This window comes from Lynx canadensis, chromosome C2, assembly GCF_007474595.2.
Source record: "Lynx canadensis isolate LIC74 chromosome C2, mLynCan4.pri.v2, whole genome shotgun sequence".
Lineage (NCBI taxonomy): Eukaryota > Metazoa > Chordata > Mammalia > Carnivora > Felidae > Lynx > Lynx canadensis.
In genome coordinates this window covers 51,525,858-51,547,414 of record NC_044311.2, presented here as the reverse complement: position 1 = coordinate 51,547,414, position 21,557 = coordinate 51,525,858, and the positions used below count along the sequence as shown (strand labels likewise).

General features: G+C 40.5%; 2 protein-coding genes across 4 annotated transcripts in view; one reads left to right on the top strand and one right to left on the bottom strand.

The window, feature by feature from the left end:
- VEPH1 (ventricular zone expressed PH domain containing 1) overlaps positions 1-21,557 on the top strand; it is a 244,916-nt gene that overhangs the window by 35,245 nt on the left and 188,114 nt on the right. For all 3 annotated transcript variants that reach the window (XM_030330157.1, XM_030330154.1, XM_032594682.1), the window contains exon 4: positions 4,916-5,090. In XM_030330157.1, coding sequence (XP_030186017.1) covers positions 4,916-5,090 — 175 coding nt within the window. The remainder of the gene's footprint in view (positions 1-4,915; positions 5,091-21,557) is intronic.
- On the bottom strand, positions 14,851-21,177 carry PTX3 (pentraxin 3). The gene is made up of 3 exons (XM_030330160.1): positions 20,973-21,177; positions 20,117-20,518; positions 14,851-16,139 (listed from the first exon to the last, which is right to left on the bottom strand). The coding sequence occupies exons 1-3, from the start codon at positions 21,100-21,102 to the stop codon at positions 15,526-15,528; spliced, it is 1,146 nt and encodes a 381-aa protein (XP_030186020.1). The 5' UTR covers positions 21,103-21,177; the 3' UTR covers positions 14,851-15,525.

Here is a 21,557-nt window from a genome sequence, read left to right as displayed (position 1 = left end):
TATGCTTTTCTCCAGAATGGGTCTCAGTACTTATTCATCAGTTAATGCCACACAAGACAGTGACAAAAAAAAAAAAAAAAAAAAAAAAAAGGGAGGAGACTGGGATATAATCTCCCAGGTTACTGAGACCCACTCCTTTATTACCCGTCTGAAAATACACTGGGAAAATATAGGTGTATGTTCCATTTAGATTTTATATATAGCCATGCTGCTAAGAACCAAGCATTTTAGATATAAATCCAAAATTTGCTTGATTTTCTGATCGATGATGCAGGATGAAAAAACATAAAACAGTGATTTTAATAAATGACACTTAATATTTCTTGAGATTACTCTTTTATGGCTTTCGGTTGAATTCAAAGCCCAAGAGCCAAAGAGCTTTTTAGTTGCTATCATCTCAGATAGATATCTCTTTTACTTAGCTTTATTCTTTTCAATTTTAAAACTCTGGGACATGTTCCCAAAGTGCATGTTTTCAAAAGGAAAACCTCCGCCAATAGCTCAAATTGGTGCTAATCTAGTTAAGAAATACAATTCTTGGCATCCATAGAACAAAGACCTTTTGTTTTGCTTCTACAGCTAAAAGTAACTGTCCCCCTGAGGAAGTCTTTATATCTACCCTGTACTTCACTGAATTTGTTCTCTGAGTACTGAGCACTGAATTGTGTGTAAGATGATATGCATACCAACATCTCACGTCTACACTGAAGGGCAAGGTCCATCATAAGCCCCAGCATTAACAGCTGCTGTTAAAGTGGTTTATTTGTACAGTGACCATAGGGCTTTCTCTGTGTGTGTACCATTGGCATTTCTGTGATCTAAATACTACCAAAGATAAAATAAATTCATGTGCCTGAGATCTACTGCATTAGCAACTCCTTTTGCTTCACTTGTAAGTGAAGCCCAGCCATTAGAAGGAGGTTGTATGGTACCTGTTAGGGCCCATGGGACCTGGTGTCTTTCTAGCCTCATCTTGACCTCCCAGGCTCTCACTGACATCCTGTTTCTGTCAGCAGTGTCCATGGCTTCTCGACACACTAGCAATGGTCTAGACACTATTTAGAGATTGAGAGCCTTTGGTATGAATTCCTTGTTCCTACAAACAATTTGCTCTTTGCTTAATGTTTTACTTCTCCTGTCATTTGAAAAATTTCTGGATGACATATGTGGGAGGAAAACAAAAAAGTTGAGTATGTTAAAGTTTTTTTTAAATTTTTTAAATGTTTATTTATTTTTGAGAGAGAGAGAGAGAGAGAGAGAGAGAGAGAGAGAGCACGCATGACCAGGGGAGGGGCAGAGCGAGAGGGAGACACATAATCCGAAGCAGCCTCCAGGATATGCGCTGTCAGCTCAGAGCCCAATGCAGGGCTCAAACTCATGAACCGTGAGATCATGACCTGAGCTGAAGTCGGACACTTAACTGACTGAGCCACCCAAGCACCCCAAAGTTTTGTTTTCTTTTAATAATGACATTATTTACCTGTAAAAACATTTATACATTTCACCTATAACCACACTTCAAAGACTTTAATAGCTGCCCACTACTTTTCTCTAGAACATTTAGAATTGTTTTAAGAAGAATTTGATCGAATTGGTTAAGACAGCCTGTTCTTTCATGGTTGCTGGCAAATATTGGCTCACCCCAGGGTTTAAAAACCTCAGTTGCTGCGAATACTGATTTTCATTGATCTTGTACCATCTGTGTTCATGATTAGTGGGGAACACAAGTTGTACTTCCAAATGCGACCATCTGTGCTTTCTAAGTAAGTTACAGGTAAATGTGCTTGAAGACATATTCCTCTAATGGAAGACGTGTACTTTTCTAGCTGCAAGTTGTTCTTGGCTGAAGATTCAGAGTAGGTAAAGTAAACCTGGACATGAAGTTTTTTGTTGGAAAGCTCTGAGAACAACTGTGTGATTGCATTCCACTCTCAAAACTGGGGGTTTGATCAACCATGACAGGGACAAAGATTTGTCATCTAAAAGCTAAACTAGCAAAAATCTACACATAATGGAAAGACTGGCTGTCTGTGGGGGCAACCCCAAACATTGTACAGGTGAGACAATGTTTTGGAAAATACCAAATACTGTGATTGAGGTAACTTGAATGTAACCTCAAGGGAACAGTGATAGAATAAGATTATAATGGAGAAGATGGACAAATCAGTCAGCCTCCCTAACACAACCACTTCCTAAATTACATACTCTGAAGAGTATGTCAACACAAAGAGGATGTTCAGTGGGGGGGTCATTATTATGGTACAATTACTCAGCACTGTGTGTGTGTGTGTGTGTGTGTGTGTGTGTGTGTGTGTGTGTGTTGGGGGGAGGGGTGGAGACTGACTCTGATGGACAGGAAATTTCCAGTTAGTCACCAGAGATAGGGATTTGGTTATAGAGAAGGACTGTTATTTTAGTCAGGTTTCATTATGGCCTGGATGACATAACCCTCAGGATCTCTCTTTGCTTTTATCTGATTTTGTGCCTATCTGTGAACATTCTGGTTAGTAATCTGGTTCCTGATATCCTGATAATGTGAAAGAGTCTGACCCAGGAAAGACCCTCACTGTAGATGAGTAAACTGGCATGCTGGATTATGCACTGGGCTTTTAGAAATCCTTTGGTGTGAGTTAGCATCAGTGGATCCAAACAATTCTGTCTGGCCTGACTAAACACACATCCAGACTTCTAAAGCTGAAAGGCAGGTTGCAGCCAGCCTCCCAGGGAGACCTCACAGCTCATCACATCAGTAATGGCCCAGTCCAATCAGGCCCAATTAAATTCACCAGGAGAGGAAATACTCTAGATAAAGTCAAAGCCTGCTATCAGAGAAGTCTGGCTGCAAGCCATGGTACTAATAGACGTGTTAGGAACTCTAAGAAGGATAGGACAGAAACCTAGTGAGTGGAACTGCTATAGAAGCACATGATTTGTCGCAAAGGGATAAGGTCAGAGCTTTCAACATGGCTGACTTAACTGTGGGGTTATCAGGTTAGGGTTTTGAATACTTACCTTCTCTGCTCAGTAGTCAGATTGACTCTTCAATCTGGAAAACGGGTGCAACTACAGGAATGAATTAAGGATTTATAAGTCTATTTCTTGTTTCTAGGGACTGGGAGGGAAAAAAGCTTAAGTACTAAAGAGATAATTGTCTCAGAAATATTTGGGGCTAGTATTGGCCTCAGGCACAGCCTAATGCATGGGGCCCAAATGATGTCACCAGGACATTTTTTTCCCTCAGTTTGTCTCTCAGATCCATGCTGCCTTGAATCGCAGACAGATTCTCTCCTACTGAGGACAAAGCTGGTCTTGGTCTTCCAGCTACTCTTGGTCTTCCATTCTCGGCACTTTTGATTCAGTAGAAGAGAGAATCTCTTGCACAGAGCCCTTTTAATGACTCCTTAATTGTAATTGGGTAATTTGCCCATTATTGAACCTACTATTTGGACTAAGGAGATGTGATTCTCTGATTGGTCAATGTCTGAGTCATTTGACAACCTTTGAAGCCAAGAGGGCAAATGCCCTCATTAGAAAGAAGTAGCATGTGGCCTTGGCCATGGAAATAGGAATCTGTTAAGGAGTGTGTAACAACTCAGCTGCACAATCAACTAGTCCTAAAAATGGATGGCATTGGAGGTTTGAGCCTATACTCAGCCATTGCTAACAGCAACATGAGCAAGACAGATGGGAGCAAAAGGGCCCCCTACCTCCATGCCTTCCTTCCTGTCACATTATGTTTCTGATGACAACTATCACAATAGGTTTATATATTCTTCGTTAGTTATTCAATTTCTCAGATGTTTGTTGAACACCTACCATAAACCCAGAATTGTGGGACATATTAGAGGGAGTAATCCACAAGTGGCAAGATATAAGCACTTTTCACATGAATAAACTTAAAAAAAACCACCTTTTATTTCTAATATAATAATATGAAGTCAAATGTAGTGTGTGCAGTGTGCAACATTTGCCTTATAATTAGGCTAAAGGATGGGGTTGATGATCAGAATAGCTAATGGTAATGAAGACAAACCATCCACTTTTAAGAAAATGCTTTGTATGTTTTAACTATTTTTCCCTCATAGGCAATTAAATGCAGATAGCACTATTTAATGTATAAGGACATTGATGGTCAATCACGAAGTATATGAAAAAGAGAATTGTTTTAGGACCCAGAATTTCTTTCATTTTTAGTCTCATGTTCGTTCACTTTTTTTCTTCTGAATCTCACTGGCTGAAACTTTAGTTTTTAAGATAAAGTCAAAAAAGTGACTTGTTCAACATTCCTTGGGTTGTTTTCTCAAGTATAAATCTGATGAGTTATTTTTGTCATCAGTGACTCTTGATCAATTTCAAACTCCTTGGCATGGAATGCCAGACCTTTCCTAATCATGTCCCTTTTACTCTTCCAGTTCCTGTGCTCACCTCCCTACCCCAACCTTCCCACATGGCCCACACTCCCACCGCAGTGAGCTATTCACAATTTCCAAAGGTACATGTTCTCCCTCACCTCTGTGCCTCCACAGGTGCTTTTCCTCTGTTCATTCCTTTCCTTGCCATCACCCAGCCATCTCCTGTTCATCCACCAGGTCCAGCTATGACACCACTCCCTCCAGAAAGTCTTTCTTGGCACCGTCCAAGACTGGGTTAGGTGTTCCTCCTTTGTTCCCTCAGCATTCTGAACTTTGCCTGTCAGTGCCCCCATCAGCGTATGGTGTTAGCTGCCTGTTTGCCTCCAAGTCTCCCTAATAAGGACAAGAATTCCCAGAGGCCCAAATACAATGCAAACAGGGTGGGGTCTGTGTTTTCACAGCTGCACTCTGGAGATGAGCTCCATAAATATTTTTTTGGATGAATGAATAAATGAATGAATAATGAGCCACTTATTATTTGTTACTTTCTTATGTTTCCTCAGAATTACAACCGGCCCCCTGTGATGGCGTTAGCCATCCCCATAGCAGTGAAATTCCTCCACAGAGGCAACAAGGAACTGTGCAGGAATATGTCCAACTACCTGTCCCTGGCTGCAATCACCAAGGCGGATCTTCTGGCTGATCACACAGACGTTATAGTAAAGAGCATACTCCAAGGTATGGTGCAAAGGCTGAGTGTGGGGATGTTTTTCTAGGAGTGATTTGAAAATATTTTCATGAAGCAGTAATGGATTGTGGAAGGGAGACCTAGAGTATTGAGAGGTACGTTAGATTCTCTGCTTTGCCACTAGCTGGTTGGTGAACGGGGGTGAGATTTCTTGGGCTGGTTGGGTCTGTGTCTCTTCACTGGGCAGATGAATTATTTTGACTCATAGAGGAGTTGTAAGCTCTCTCTCTTCTAACTCTACACTTCTCAGTTTGGGGAAGGGTGTTTTCCATGCTTCTGGTCACCTTGTCCAGCTACCAGTTGTGGAGAACCTACTTGTCTGCACTGAGTGGAACGTGTCCCACTGTTCTCAGTGGCAGATGGACAACCTCTCCTGCCTTTGGTTTCCAAAAGCAAGGGATGTTAGGTAAAATATAACAGAGAACATGTGAAGACTTCTTCAATTGTGAACATGACTTGGGACTGATGTGTAATTGTGTTAAATACTGCCATAAAGAAATCAAATCAGGACATCTCTGTTAATTGTTTCATGTTTGAATGAAAGAGATCAAGTTAGTCCAGTCAAATTATTCTCTTTTCTTAAGTTTTTTCCTTTGGTTTCAGATCTGTCAGAAACCATGGTTTTTTGGTATCTTTGATTTGGGATCAGAGACAATATATGGTATTATCTGATATGCACCCAATTCCCCCAGTTCTCATTAATAATAATCAAAGGTCTATGCATATCTTGGCCCACATTCTACTGCCACATACCCCAAGTGCTCAGGTTGAGCATCAACCCTCTGTAAAGTCTACTCAGAGCAAGTGTTTCTTAGAGTCTTCATGCTCCACAAATGCTCCCTTTCTGAGGTATCCAGACCAATTCATAAGCCCACGTTGTTACTCTCCCTATGCTTCCTGGCCCAGCATGCTATGGTGTGTCCACTTCTACTACCCCGAGCCCAGCAAACTCTGTGGCTGCTACCATGGAGGTTCCACGAACTGATTTCACTGCATACTGCCTTGTCAAGGATGGCAGCCTCTGTTCCTTTGTGCCGCTCCCGCTGAAGCTTCAGGAGCCAACCCCCAGTTCACTAATTTCATGTGGCAGCCTATGGCAGGACGGGGAAGAACACCTGTTTCTCTCCTTGGTGTTACACTTTGATAAAGAGGCCCCAAAGCGGGGTTGCTTAGCTCCCAGTACCAAACTGTTCCCAAGTTTGCAGTAAAATGTATCTTTCTGTTCTGTCTAAAAACTTTCTCTCTCATGCCTGGGCTCAACTATCCAGCCAAGAATCAAGCTAGCAAGAAATTAATCAAAAAGTTTTCAAAATGACTATGGCCCACCAAGGACAAAGGCTTTTTTCATTGTACTAGACATTCCTAAGAAGAGTTCATAGCACCAACCCTTGACATCTGACCTCAGTGGTCTGACAGATGCCCAGATATGTCTGAAGCCCAGCCTTGACAGTGGAGATTCATCACTTTACCTGTGTTTCCCTCTAAAGATTTGTCATTGATGTTACTAGGCAGTATCATTAATTTCTCATTTTCTTTGGCTATAGGATTGAATTGCTAATTTAACTTTTAATCATGATGCTAAAGTTTCTAAAAGTCCAGAAAAGCAGTTATGCCTTTTTCACCACCTTGACTACATATTTGAAAGAGATTTTATATGATATTAAAAAATGCTTCTACACACCACACATTTTAAAACCATGGTAGTTGACTTGCAAGTAACAGATTTATTGAAAAAAAAAATGAATTGTTCCTTTGCAGCTGCCAAGAGCTTAGCTCATGTTTTTTTTCTTTTTTTTGTTTTTTTTTCTTTTTTTGAAATGCACTTTTAATAACAAAGAACTCTTTTGAAACACAAATACACTTTTTGAATTCATTGCAAGCATTTGAAATAAACAAACGATTTGGTTTATTCGATGTGACACTGTAAAAATTACCATAAAAGACATGATAATTTGACCTATAAGAAGTTGGGGCTACATATTTCAGGGTTTAGATTTTTTAAGACTAATGTGTCTGTATAACTCTACAGCCATTCACATGAGCCCATCAAACTTAAAGCTGCAGGGTAGAGAGGACCTTGCTGTCTCTGAGTAAGTTTCTGTTCTGCATATCTTTGTCATATATACCCTACAATCAGCCCTAGGAGACATCATTGGGATTTCTGTTTTCCTTACCTATAGTTTTCTTCCCTTTAGATCTTCTTCCTTGATTTATATTATCCTAATCTGCACTCTCCCACTTTCAATGTCTACAGAGGTTGTTATCTACTCAGTAATAACAATAATGATTATGACAATTACAACTACAATGGCTAAAATTTATTTCATGCTCTCTTTATGCCAAATAATGTATTAAGCACTTTATATGGATTATATCGTTTAATCCTCACAAGAATGCCATAACAAAAATCCTATTACTACCCCATTTTACCAATTAGTAGTATTTTAAGTGATAGAAACACCAGGTATGAATAGCTCGGTGATGAGGAGGAGGATAGTGATAATGAAGAAGAGGAAGAAAAGACAAAGGAGGGGAGGAGGAGGAGGAAGAACTTATCAGAACACATGACTGAAAAGTACATAAATACATCAGACTTCCCATATGACTTGATTCAGGGCTCAGTGGTGGTACCAAAAGTCATTACTCAACTCTGCTTCCTTTGGATTAGGTTCACTTTCTTTCTTTTCTCTACTTGTTTTTTGTTTTTGTTTTGTTTTGTTTTGTTTGAGACAGAGAGAGATTTGGGGGAAGGGTGGAGGGAGAAAGATAATCTTAAGCAGACTCAACACCCAGTGCTGGGTTCAATCTCGTGACAGTAAGATCATGACCTAAGCTGGAAATCAAGAGTCAGATACTTAACTGACTGAGCCACCCAGGTGCCCCTGGATTGGTTTCATTTTCATGATCCATGTTATGGGTTCTGCAGCTTCCAGTTTACATCATCAAGAATACCAATTAAGCAAAAAATCTCCATACCCAGTCTCATTGTCTCTGCTTGACCTAACATGGGCCATATGCCTATTTCTGAACCAATCCATGCTTGTTCCTGGGAGCACAGTCTTTCAGTTGGCTGGGCTTGGGTAATGAACCCCCTCAAAGCAGGAAAGGGGGTCAACTACAGCAGAACTACATGGATGGGATGCAGATCACTGCTCCCCAAATCCAGGGTTATTGCTAGCAATGGTTAAAATGAATACTGGGTACCAACAAACAGCCTTATATACTTAGTTTATCCTCTTGTACTTCCTTTTTTAGAGAATTACCCCATTGCTTTGGCATAACAAGACCTTATTGGATAATGATACTTTCATCTCAGTGTATCTGTAGTTCTTCTCGGGTTCTTGGCATGTGTAAATTTTATGAACGGAACCATTCTACCTTCATTTTAAAATAGTAAGGAAAAAGTAGACCAGATAGGGCCAGGCAAGACTGGTGGTATACCAGTGGTGACTACTTCTTATACTTAGTTGATATTACTCCACTGATAACATTTTTCAATTGTTTTATACATGTTTGTCCTTAATTCCAAACCAAACGCCTCCTTTATAATTACAAGTCAATCATGAGAGACTGTCAAAGAGCTTGTGTATTTATCCCTGAAGGCCAATATTTCAATATTTCCAAGCCAATTTTTTACTACTTTTCATTATTAATTATATATAAGTAACGTTGACTTTTACATTCAATGTAAATATAAATTCATTTTATTTAAATTGCTTAGACTCCATTTGTCTGTTTTATATTCTCTGAATTCTTCCAATGAGAAGGAAATTGTGAAAAATTCTTCCATTTGGAGAAAAAAATTAAAGGCATGAGCAGTATCAGGGTGTCTGAGTGGATCAGTCAGTTAGGCATTGGACTCTAGATTTCAGCTCAGGTCATGATCTCACAGTTTGTGAGTTCAAGCCCCATGTCAGTCTCTGTGCTGACAGTGCAGAGCCTACTTGGGATTCTCTCTCTCTCTCTCTCTCTCTCTCTCTCTCTCTCTTCCTCTCCCTTCCCTCTCCCTCTCCCTCTCCCTCTCTCCCTGCCTCCCTCTCCCCCCTTCCGCCCCCATGGGCATTCTCTCTAGTTCTCTCAAAATAAATAAATAAACTTAAAAAAGAAAAGGTATTAACAGTATTGCCTTGGTTCATACTTGAGAGGTAAGGTGCTAGAAAACCTGAATATCTCTATAAAAAATAAGACAAATCAGTATTTTTAAATCAACCCCCCAACTAAATAAAAATAAATTTAAAAACCCTGTTCCATTTAGTTTTACAGTTGTACAATTAGAAAAAATATGCAAGTAATAATTACAGTCTTAACTAAGCTTTTTCAGATAATTAAAAAACATTCTCCAACTAATTCTGTGAGCTGGTATATATGTGACATAAAAACCAGAAAGGAAAACACAAGAAAGGAAAATACACACCCATCTTAATTATGAACATAGATGCACAAATCACGAATCACAAATAAAAATGACTCCAGCAATGCTTATGGAAAATAACATTAACATTTGCTGAGTGCTTAATGTGTACCATTTTCTGGTCTCTTAACTCATGTAATTGTCCCAATATCTTGTGAGGGAAGAACTATTGTTATTCTAAAACTCATAATGATTCAGTTGAGTTTATCCTAGGAATGCAAGAATGTCTTAATATTCAAAATGTAATTCTCCACAGTTAAAGACTAAAGAGTCAAAAAGTCATGTGATCAGTAAGACCATCTCATAAAGTTCAGTACCCATGCATGAAAAAAAAATTTTTTGCGAAGTAGGAATTTTGGAGACCTTTCTTCAATTGATTAAGGGGATATTGTATATGTATACAAGAGAATATTATATATACATATGTATATCCTCTTCTTTTGTAAAATGCAAAGTCTGTTCATGACAAAAAAAAAAAAAAAACTCTAGCAATAGAAAGGAACACCCTTTGTCTAACAAAGAATATCTACAACTAAAATCATACTTAATGGGAAAATATTAAATACTTCCTTGACTTAAAAAATAAGACAAGGATGTCATTTAGGTAATAAGTTTGTTTTCTGCTTAAATAATATCAGAAGTGGGGATCCTGGGTGGCTCAGTCAGTTAGGCATCCGGCTCTTGATTTCAGCTTAAGTCATGATCTCAGTCATGGGATCAAGCTCCACACTGGGCTCCAACCCCACGTTGGGCTCCGTGCTGAGCAAGGAGCCTGCTTGTGGTTCTCTCTCCCTCTCTCTCTCTCTCTGCCCCTCTCTTCTGCTGGCACTCTCTCTCTCAAAATAAATAAATATTTAAAAAATAATATCAGAAGTAATTTAATATTTTGTGACATCATAACTTTTTCAGAGTGGGAGAGTCATTTTTCAATGACTCTTGAATAATTCTCCAAACTTGTTCTTTGCCATTTAGATGCTTTGTAAAACCTGTCAAGTACTGGCATATAAAAGCACAACCAATGCTTAGTACAGCATAATTTAGCACATCTTTTACCCAGGAAGCTGACAATATCGTGGAAGAGTATCTCCAACTGTAAGGGATTATTTAAGGGCTTGTAGGGAAATCCTTTCCAAACTTTGGAACGCTGTGATGCAATGCACATCACTACTACCAAAACTAAAAGTAGTGATGTCTCTTCCTCTGCATTTCTGAATCAATGGTTATAATAAGGAAATATGCCTCTCCATTAGTACGCCTTTTACATGGCCCTCTGGCACAAATCACAAGATGACCTCAAATGATTTGAAACTTAAGTAGAAAGTCTTTGGAAAGAAAATGTTATATTGTCTCAGCAAGAGTCCAAATTCCTTTCTGACTTACTGGCAATAGTCTAGAAAAGACTGTCTAGTTAATTATGATAAATTCACCTCATTTCTTTCTCTATGTGAGACAAAATTCAAACCACTGATTGGTGAGCTGTCTCAGAAAATAGAGATAGAAAATTAACCTTTCATTTATTATGGCAGTAATAATATGTATCACATAGGGTGAGGTGAGGCTTAAATAGATAAAGCAGCTATACTTTGCACAATGCTGGGCACGTAGTTCATCAATGGTTATAGTGATTCTTCTCATCGTCATTATCATAATCAACATCACTGTCATTGTCATCCCTAATTGAGCATCTGCCATGTACCAGGCCCATATTAAAATATTAAAGGCAGAACCAGATTCATTTGTGGAGTTTTATAATCCCTGGGGAGATACTTAGCCATTAAAAATTCATGATACAATTATTCTTAAAGAACAAAGTTTTAAGTTCACCATATTACAGGTTGTTGAGAAAGAATTTATTAATCCAATTTCTAGGAAACAGGCTATGAAGCAATCTTATTAAGAATATTCCAACCGAATATGAATACACATAGGGAAATATTAAAAATGATGTTCAAAAAAGCCAACCCAAATGTGGATCAAGAAATAGAGACACCTCTTGAAACAGAAAAGGCCCTCTTCTGAATTGTTAACTAAGTCTGGGATCAGTTGCACTCCAGAGTTTGCACCTGCTTGACTCCACCAGCAGATGTTGCTGTGAAGTCAAATAAGGCCTGCACAGAGAGGAACATCCCTGGCCTGGCCTCTGAGAATGACTTCTCTGCAATATAAGGGAATCTTTATGTTAGCTTATTCATATGTATTTTCATGTGTTTGCTTCTTTTTGATTTAATCCACTGGTAACAACATGGAAAAACTTAAAGACAACTTTTATTTCAAATATTAGTTTAGGAAGTACTTTTAGATACATTATCAGTTTTTCTCTTATTTTCATAATAACCCTGCAGCAAGGTAGGCAAGTCCTTTATCTCTAATGTCTTGGCTACTGTGAAACTCATCAAGATTACTTGGCAGGTCTGACTTCTTCTAGTTGGTAGGTGATGGTGTTCTAAGATTAGAATGCTGGATTTCTGAGCCCAAGACCAGCATGCTTTCTTTCACAGTCCAAATTTATGAAACTGAATGCAAGTGTCAGTAATCTATTTTCTAGTTCACTGAAATCCATGTAAACGTATATCATTACTTTGACCAAGATTTTTAACTTTATGAGTGCTATTTATTAAGGGGCTAAAAGACAGTTCTGGAAACATTTGACCTCAGTAAGCTTCTCAACGAAAAGCTTTCTAACATAACATTTAATTAAAAAAACTAAACATCAGTTAAAATTTCTTCTTTGTTTGCAAATGTAATTGTTAAAGTGAAGTTAATTAACTAATGGCAAGTACCAAACTCTAAAATGTATACTTAGTAGTAAAATGTTCTGAATATATTTTAAAGGAATTAACATTTCACAAAAAGCCAATTTATATTGTAATAGACAAGGAAAATATATCAACTGTTTTGTTCACATATTCATATGCAAAAATATTGCTCTAGTGACATACATACATATGTACTAGAGTGACAAAGTGACAAACTGTCACAATTTGTCTAGAACTGAAGGGTTTTCTGAGACACAGGACTGACTCTCAGTGCTAAAGGGGGGACAATTCTAGGCAAACCAGGGCAATTGGTCACTCTAGTACACGTACACATGATATTTTATATTTTATATATATAACGTATTATATTTTTTCCTCCTAAAAACTTGAGTCATCTTGCACATTTTACAACACCATGATACAGCGATGCCCTTAATAACCATTCTGGCGAATGAAACTCTTTGCCAATGTGCCAAACTACACCAGCATACTGATATTTCTTTTTAGAAATTTTATGTCAGTTTTACACATTTCTTACTTCTTCCTTTTGATGACACTATGTATTCTGAAACTCATTAAATACTATTAGAAAAAAAAACAGTCAAATAGCCAACTTCCTGAGAATTTATAAAATGTATTTTCTAAGTATAGTCTATGAGTGTTTTGAGGGAATAAAGTGTGTGTGGTCTTTTCAATTAAAACAAAAATTATTCTACTGGATCAGATTAGGTTGGTCAAACAATAGTGGATTTAAAATGCCAGAAGTGTAGTTTTCTCTCCTACAAAAGAAGTGCAGGGATAGGCAGCCCAGGACTGACAAGGCAGCTTCACAACATGTGAGACCCAAATTGCTCCGAATTTCACAGTCTAAGATGGTTGCTGAAACTCCTGCCATCATTCCCATATTCCAATTGGGAGGAAGAGGAAGGGAAAGAGATTCACATTCAATATTTCAACATCAGCCAGAACTTAGTCACCTGGCCACACCTAGCTGCAATTGATGCTGGAAAATACAGTCTTACTATGAGTGGGCATACTCACTATTGAAACCAGAATGTTGTTACTTTAGAACAGAGGGAAAAAATAAGTATTAGGGAACAATCAGAAATCCCTTGAACCACTTATCTGGATTTACTGCCGTAGCAGATGAGATTTCTACTTTTGTAACCCAAGAATTCCTTATTTTTCTTCTGTTTGCTTCTTCTTTACCCTCAACATGTGATCCCCATAAAAAAATTAAAAATGCCCTTATGCTTAACTCTGTCAGAATACGAGTTTGCATGTATTTTGGGCAGATCTAATTCTTGCATTTGGGATGTGGAAATTGAAGGCATGCCTAATTCTCTGCTTGTGGTTGGATCTAGTGTTTTTTTTTCTTCCAGTTAAGTTTTCAAGTCATATAGATAATGGCTAAACAAGGACTTAACGTATGGCCAGTGTGCCTACAACCTTGAATCATGTAACCTCCAAGGTTCTGAGACTGGCCTTTGACCTCAACTGTGAACACCCTTTTTGAAATTTTTTTTTTTTCAACGTTTATTTATTTTTGGGACAGAGAGAGACAGAGCATGAACGGGGGAGGGGCAGAGAGAGAGGGAGACACAGAATCGGAAATAGGCTCCAGGCTCTGAGCCGTCAGCCCAGAGCCCGACGCGGGGCTCGAACTCACGGACCGCAAGATCGTGACCTGGCTGAAGTCGGACGCTTAACCGACTGCGCCACCCAGGCGCCCCATGAACACCCTTTTTGGAGATCCATCAGCCTGATTTTGTGGGTCTCACAAGTGGAATGAAACTATATTGATACCACAAACATCCTCAAGCATACCTAGATTCATGACATTTTATTGATAAAGGCAATGAGAGACCAATTCCCTTCTTTTACTGAGAAAACCCAGAAGAGTTAAGTGACTTGTCTAAGGACACTCAACTAGTTAGTTATAAAATGTGGTTTGATAACTACTCCTGGCCCTATTCTCCAAACCTCCCAAACCATGAAGACCTGTGGTTGCTCAGGCCCTGTCTTTAGGTGGACATATCATCACTGTGGCCCTACCACATTTGCTACTGACATTCAGAAACAGCTTTGCCGTAGTCTTCTATTAGCCCTGCATAACCTTGACAGGAGGAGAACATCAGTGTGGGAGAGAGTTACCTCACCTTCTGCAGGGTGAAGAGGTTTGATTGTCCTCTCCTTCATGCATGAGTATGAGAATGGGGTACGCTTTCAGGGTAGGAGTCATCGTTTCCTTTCCAGATTTTTGGATCTCCCCAGTAACAGTCCTCATCACATACATTTGGGGAACTATGCTAATTTATGGTTTGTTGCTGTGTTACACAGGACAGAAAGTTGTATATGGTCATAGATTTGCCAAATTGGAAGGGACTTAGAGATCATTTTTCCTCAATTCCTTGATTTCTCAGTGGAGAAAACTAAAACTCAGAGAGATGAATTGACTTAGCCAAGATCAGATGTTTTGCTTATGATTTATAGGAAGCCAAAGCTTAAAGCAACTCTATAGTTTATTTCTAACAATATTAGCTATTACCATTCACACAATAGATTAGTATCTGAAAACTGTTTCCTACTTCGAGTTTGGATTTGCTCCAAAACATCTTTTAAATTTATAGTTAGATGATACGGGATAGTTTTATAAAATATTTTATTTACAGTACAGCTTTACAAAAATAGTCTTAATAAAATTAATACAAAACCATTTTACAATATAACTTATATAACTATCTTCTCAAAAAAGTGACATTTGGTTATAACACATAAACTACATTTGCATTTGTTAAGTCACATTGTAGTATAAATATGTTTTATCATCATTTTTTAATAAGGTACATACCAATAACAATGAACAATGGACAGCAATATGTTATTTTATTTTTCTTCCAATGTAAAAGTCCTCTCTGGCCAAAACAAAATTAACCAAAGGAAAGTAAAACAATTGTCCTTCTGTTCAACAATACAGTCCGTTTTAATTATTTGAGAGTTTATCTGACAAAGACATGGCATTAATCTGAAAGCACCTGGCATAAAGTCTAGTAACAATATCCCCAAAAGCATTCTCCAATGTCTTGTCTTCAACTGTTTATTCAGTATTTTGCCAAGATGAATAAAAATTGATCTCAACTCTCCCCTTCATTAATCTCAAGTGTGCTTAATTTGCACTGAGGTTTTTAGACCTTCCCAACTGGCATATGTTGAAAACGTGAGTTTCTTTCTTTGGCTTCAAGTAGAGTTTCACAACACTTATGAAACATACTGAGCTCCTCCATGTGGCTGAATTTCTGTGACTCCCCACCCAACAACATTTCCCCGGATGTGACAAGAATCGGCTCCTGCGGTCTCTCTTATCTCTTCATTGCTGAGAACGCGATCCCAGATATTAAAGCCTGTGAGTCTTCCAGAAAAGGCTAGTGTTTCATCAAAGCCACCACCTACACAGCAGCCGTTCTTTTCTTGGCCAATCTGCAGGATCCCTCCCTCAGGAACAATATGACCTATGGCCATCTCGACAGTGGTAGCCACCAATTCACCGTTTACCCACAAGGACACGCGCCCCTTCTCTGAATTCCAGGTGCTGCACAGATGGGTCCACTTTCCCAGGGAAATCACAGTATTAGCAATCAGTTTGTTCTCCTCTCCACCCACCACAAACACTATGGACTGATAGCCAAGGTACAGCTGGATCTCATATGGATTTCTCTTTGTGCCATACGAAAACAGGATGGTTTTGTTTAATACATCTGTGGCTTTGACCCAAATGCAGGCACTAAAAGACTCAAGCTTCATTGGTGTCGCTGGATGCACGCTTCCAAAAATCTTCTTGGAACGCATTGGGAATAAAAGTGCTGTTTCACAACCTAGAATGGCAAGAAAGTAAGAAGGATAGGAGAGAAAATATAAATTCACTCAGAAACGATTCCAGCATTTGGGTCTTTTAGCATAGGCATTTTAATGACTACCACTGAAAATTATGTGCAGTATTACACCATGACTTGAGGAGCTTCAAGAGTGATTTCTTGGTAGAGCAAAGAAAACAGGAATAAGGAAAGTCAATTGTCAGGCTTGCTCAGTGAGGCATCTAAGTGGACAAGATGACATGCAGAGGAGCCAAATTGTCCCAACTCAGAAAATAATGGAAACCATATTTTAATAACTAGTTCCCCTCACAATTAGCTTATTTCCTTTTACTGCTTTTTTTTTAAATAAAAATGTTGAGTCACTATGCTTTAACTTCAAACAATGACACTGTATTTTCAAAAAACCTAGAGCCAAACTTGTTTCCCTCTTCTTGACTTCACCAAGCTTTTAGAATAAAAACAAAAACAAAAAACCTATGAAATTCAATGGACCTGGCTCACCCTATTTACCCATGGTCAACATGTATTTTTATTTTATGTGTTAATGTTTTATTTATTTTGAGAGAGAGACAGCCAGCAAGTGAGCACCAGCACAGAAGAGGAGCAGAGGAAGAGGGAAAGAATCCCAAGCAGGCTCAGTGCTGTCAGTGCAGAGCCTGACTCAGGGCTTGATCTAATGAACTGTGAGATTGTGACCCGAGCAGAAACCAAGAGTTGGTGCTCAGTCAGCTGAGTCACCCAGATGCCCCAAGTCAACATGCATTTTTAAGTGAAAATCTAGGACAGTCATGTTGTTGCTGAATACATTTCATATACCTCATGTTCTAGATAGTTGTAAACTTTGCAAAGTTTGTAGAAAGCTACCTTTGAAAGTCAGCAATAGATGATAATGATGACTAACTCTAATTGGGTAATCTCTGTGTACCAAATACTGTTCTAATCCCTCTATATCATTTTAATCTTAATATTCCCATATTAAGGGATAGTCTTAATATTCCCATTCTACAAAGGAGAAAAGTAAGGCATAGAGCACTAAGTAACCTGGTCATCAGAGGCCACGCCCTAACTAGCACACTGCATTGCTTCTTAATGGTAGAAGAACCCCTAGATTTGACTAGGGGGGCTGGAACTCAGTTTGTTTTACTATTAGCAAGCATGCAGTTTTTGATGAGCCCCATATCTCTCTAGGCTTTTATAGGTTAAAAGCCTCTTCCAGTCTCTTCCTAATATTCTGCAAGTCTGTAAGCAACAAATATATAGTACTCGGGAAGAACTGTGTAGCCCAAGGATATGCTTAGAAACTCTTATTTTGTCCACAGGCTTATAAATACTGTTTAAGCAACAATAGAAAGCCTTTAAGGAAGAGTGAACTCTTTCAAGGGGCCTACTGGAGAACATATTTCTGCTCAAGAGCACTTGGAAGGAGACTTTGTGACATGGGAGTTGGGAGCTCAGTAAACTCCCACCTCAGTTCATCTCCAGGTCACATGTCTGGTCAGGAAGCTAGAGATGCTGAAGTGAAGATCTTCTAGGTGTCTCTGGGAAACATGCTAAAACCTTTCACGGATGAACTCTACTTTGTGATAACTTCATAGGTGTATGAGAGACCAGAAAAAAGAATTTTTTTTAATGTAAATGAGCCGAAGTATTCACTTTATGACAAACTGAAGATTTACCACAAAATAGCTTTGATAAACAAACTTCCAGAGCATTTAGAGACTAACTGGTGAATGTGTAGAACTTGCAGGCACCAAACACCCATGAAAAGTGTGCTGAACTAAGTTCAATGACTGCAAGTGATTGAGGGCTAGGCTCTGTCCTAAAAAATTAGACAGATGTGGACCTAGAAATAATCAAAGAAATACTGAGATTCAGAAAATTGTATGAAAGTAACAACAACACTAAAGCACAAGTTGGCCCTGTTACATTTTGCTATTAACTTTTTCAGTGAGTAATTTGAATTTTTGAAGATTTTTGAAATTCTTAATGAGGCATTCTTTTTTCAAATGAAATCGGTAGATGCATTTTTTTTTCTAGTTGTGTTAATTAAATCAAACAAAGATAATGGAATAAAAGATGCATAACCATTTGAGATCTTCTCTGTAATGTCCCAGTAAAGTAGTGTTCCAGAAGGGGCCTATTGCAGTCTAATTAACTGATTTCCTGTTTAAATAAACCCAGGCAGTCAGGATTGCATTCCAAAGCCTTCCTTGATTGCCTCTCTGAGACCCAGCTTCCCCTGCAGGGTGCACTGGCCATAGGAATTCATGGAGTGGAACTTGTTGTTCACAGGATTTTTGTGGATTTTTTGGTGGGGACCAGTCACTGAGGCTCTTGCTATCTCTTTAAAATGTCAGAGACTCTCATGAAATGGCTTTTAACTAATAGGTTTTTCTGATTATATTATCAAAGACCGAACAAAATTAAAACCAGGTTCTTAGGAGGCCGACAACAGAATAATTAGGAATCCCTTAGGAACCAAGCTGGCAGGAAACCAAGGGAAGAGAAACCAAACCATGTGGAAAAAGTACTATTGGATATAAGAAATTAACTATTTTAGAATTCAGAAATACATTCCTCTCTGCTCTAACTAGCATACAGAGGTGAGAGTGAAAATTCACGTTAATCAGGTACATTAAATGTACAATGATTTTACATGGTTTGCCAAAGACAAGAGATTTCATCCATTAAGACAGCCACCAGATTATAATTTGTCTCTTTGCCACTTACATTGAGGATCTATTGTATATTTCATTTTATGCTTTTTCAGTCTCTGAAACCACACGTAATACATTCAAGAAAATATGCTCAGTACTGCCAAACAGTCCTCAGCTATTTAGTAACGACTGATACTCTGGTATGGTTTCTGCAATTTTAAATGAAACATGCTCTCACACATGCTTATGATTCTTCTTCCTACTTCAACAGATGAGTTGCTTCATTGTAACTGTAAAGAGGAATGGCATTGTTTGTGATTGTTTTCCCTTCATGAGATTCTCAGGAACAGCGTAAATTACATTTTCTTACCCAAGTCGCTGATTTTCTAATATAACCCACAAATGATTTTTGCCCTACTATCTCCAAAAAAGTTTGACTTGTAAAGGAGTGTTACTTGGCTCCAAATAAATCTCATTTCTTTTAGCCATCTTCCCAATGTATTTTTCAGGCCCACATGTGTTTGGAGATTCATGTAGTATCACATGGGACTTCCAACAAGTTGCATCTGGTTCGAACCGCCTGTCTTTCTCTCTCTCTCTTTCTCTCTTTCTCTCTCTCCTTTGGCTCTCACCCCTTAAATCACTGGGGAGGAGGGTTACCAATTGGCTCCTACCTCAGACCGTTCTACCTTGGATCCCGCCCCCGCAAGTTTATCCCAAGCCTCCTCTCTCACAGGCTAATTCCCCAGGCCCCGGGGGCTGGGGGACCCCTCAGGAATTCCACTAATCTTTCAGGAGATCAGGTTCAGTCTCAAGTCTCTTGCTCAGAACCAGCGGGGAGGAGGGGCCGGCCCAGGGATTGGAACGTGTCCCTAAAAATTAGGCTGGGCCCTGAAATAGCGCGGGGGAACCGGAGCCCTTTCCCCCCTAAAGAGAGACAGGCTAAAATTAGAAGAAGTGGAAATCCCTAACGGAGGGAAGCCGGGCAGCTAGAGAGGTCACGGTTATAACCGGCCAATAGAGCTCCTGCACCTCCTGGTCGGATCGGGTGTCAGGGGCCCTTGACGTCTATTTCAAGACTGTGATGGTTACGTGCACAGGTCTCTTCTGGGCTCCCCGCGGCCGGAGAATACTTTTCAAAGTCAGTTTTCGCGCCTTGTATGGCGTATGTGATCCGTGTGAGCGTGCATAGAGAACTAGAGCTGCGTGTGTCCCCACTGAAGCTGGCCCTAGGGGGCTGCCACTGGGCTTCCCGCCACGCGCGTTCCGAGGACAAAGCGGTGGGGGAGGGAAGGGGGCCGCTCCGCTCCGCGTCCTTACCTGCCGGCAGCCAGCGCCCGGCCGCCCAGCCCTGCACCGCGCGGAGGTCGGCTCGCGTCCGCCGCAGCTCCTCGAGCACCGCGCCCAGGGCGCGCCCCGCCTCCTCCGGGCGCGGCGTCTCGGCGCTCTCCAGGCGCGCCAGCCTGCGGCCCGCGTCGCGGCTTGCCTGCAGCAGCTCGTCCAGCGCCCGGGCCAGCCGGGCCTCCACGGGGGCCGGCGGCGCGCACGGCCTCGCCAGGCTGCCCGCCAGGCGGCCCAGCTCCGCCCGCAGCCTCTGCAGCTCGCCCCGGAGGACGTCGTCGGTGGCCTGCAGCAGCATGCCCTCCCTCATCTGCGAGTCCTCCAGCATGATGAAGAGCTTGTCCCACTCGGTGTGCTCCCGACGGCAGTCACACGGCGTGGCTAGAGTGCGGGACACACGCGTTACCGGCCCGCCCAGGCCTTCCCAGGGCGTGCTTTGTAGAAAGCCGACCTCCCTCGGTGGTCCCAAGTTACTGCCCGTCCCCAGCACCCCCTCCCCTTTAAGGACACCTCCGGAAAACAGCGCGTGACTCTCTCGACAATGACAGAAACCATTCACGGAGGTACATATTAAGTGGAACGCTGTGAAATTGCCGTTCATGAGGCTCAAAACAGGCAAATATCGGCGATTTCATGCGGTCCAAGCCATTATGTGTCTGTGACAGAACTTTTTGAAACCTCCCCCTTTCCTAAAGTGCTTCTTTTCTTTGGCAAAACAAACTATAGTTTTTTTTAAAGCTCATTTCGTTGGCTACGAAGTATATGTATAATATTTAGACCCACAGGGATGGATATGTAGTTAGGGTTAGCAGAGAAACAGTTAAAATGAACTTACCGTCCTCAGTGGGATGGAGTCCATTGTCTATTTCGTTGTCCAAATTCACATACATGAGCTCATAATCATCCGAGGTCTCGGCAGACACCACACACCAGAGAGCACAAAACAGAATCGCAGGGAGATGCATTGCTGGAGAGAGACAAAGTTCTTTCTTTTGCCGCTTCCCACAGCTGGCCTGAGGGGACGAGGCGAGCTCTCGAGTGAGCAGTGTTTGAGCAGCGGAGAGGGAGAGTGAGAGGCAGGAGCAGAGAGCCCTTAATAAATGCTGGGGAAAGCCTGAATGGAGATGAATGAGTAATGCCGGTGGCACCGCGGTAACGGGAGTTCCCCAGAATTTGGAGGGGAGGGGGCTGGGTGGGAGGGCGAGGGAAATGTGGACGTTGCACAATAATAGACCGCAAAGGTTTACACTGCAGTCAGATTAATTGGAGGAGGGTCAGAGGGGAAAGAGGTGGGGAAACTGGGCTAAGACTGTCCCCGTGAGGATTAGCTGTTGTAACTTGAATTGGTAACACTGAGGGATGAAAGGCAGGGGAGGGGAGGGGAGGTAGGGGGGGAAGTAAGTCAGCAGGCATAGAGGCA

Excerpts from the sequence above, each read along its gene's own strand:
- PTX3 (XM_030330160.1), bottom strand. The coding sequence starts at position 21,102 with ATGCATCTCCCTGCGATTCTGTTTTGTGCTCTCTGGTGTGTGGTGTCT. Across the intron at positions 20,519-20,972 it reads ACTCCATCCCACTGAGGACG|CCACGCCGTGTGACTGCCGT; the intron begins GTAAGTTCATTT and ends CCCGCACTCTAG. Across the intron at positions 16,140-20,116 it reads CGGGCGCTGGCTGCCGGCAG|GTTGTGAAACAGCACTTTTA; the intron begins GTAAGGACGCGG and ends TTGCCATTCTAG.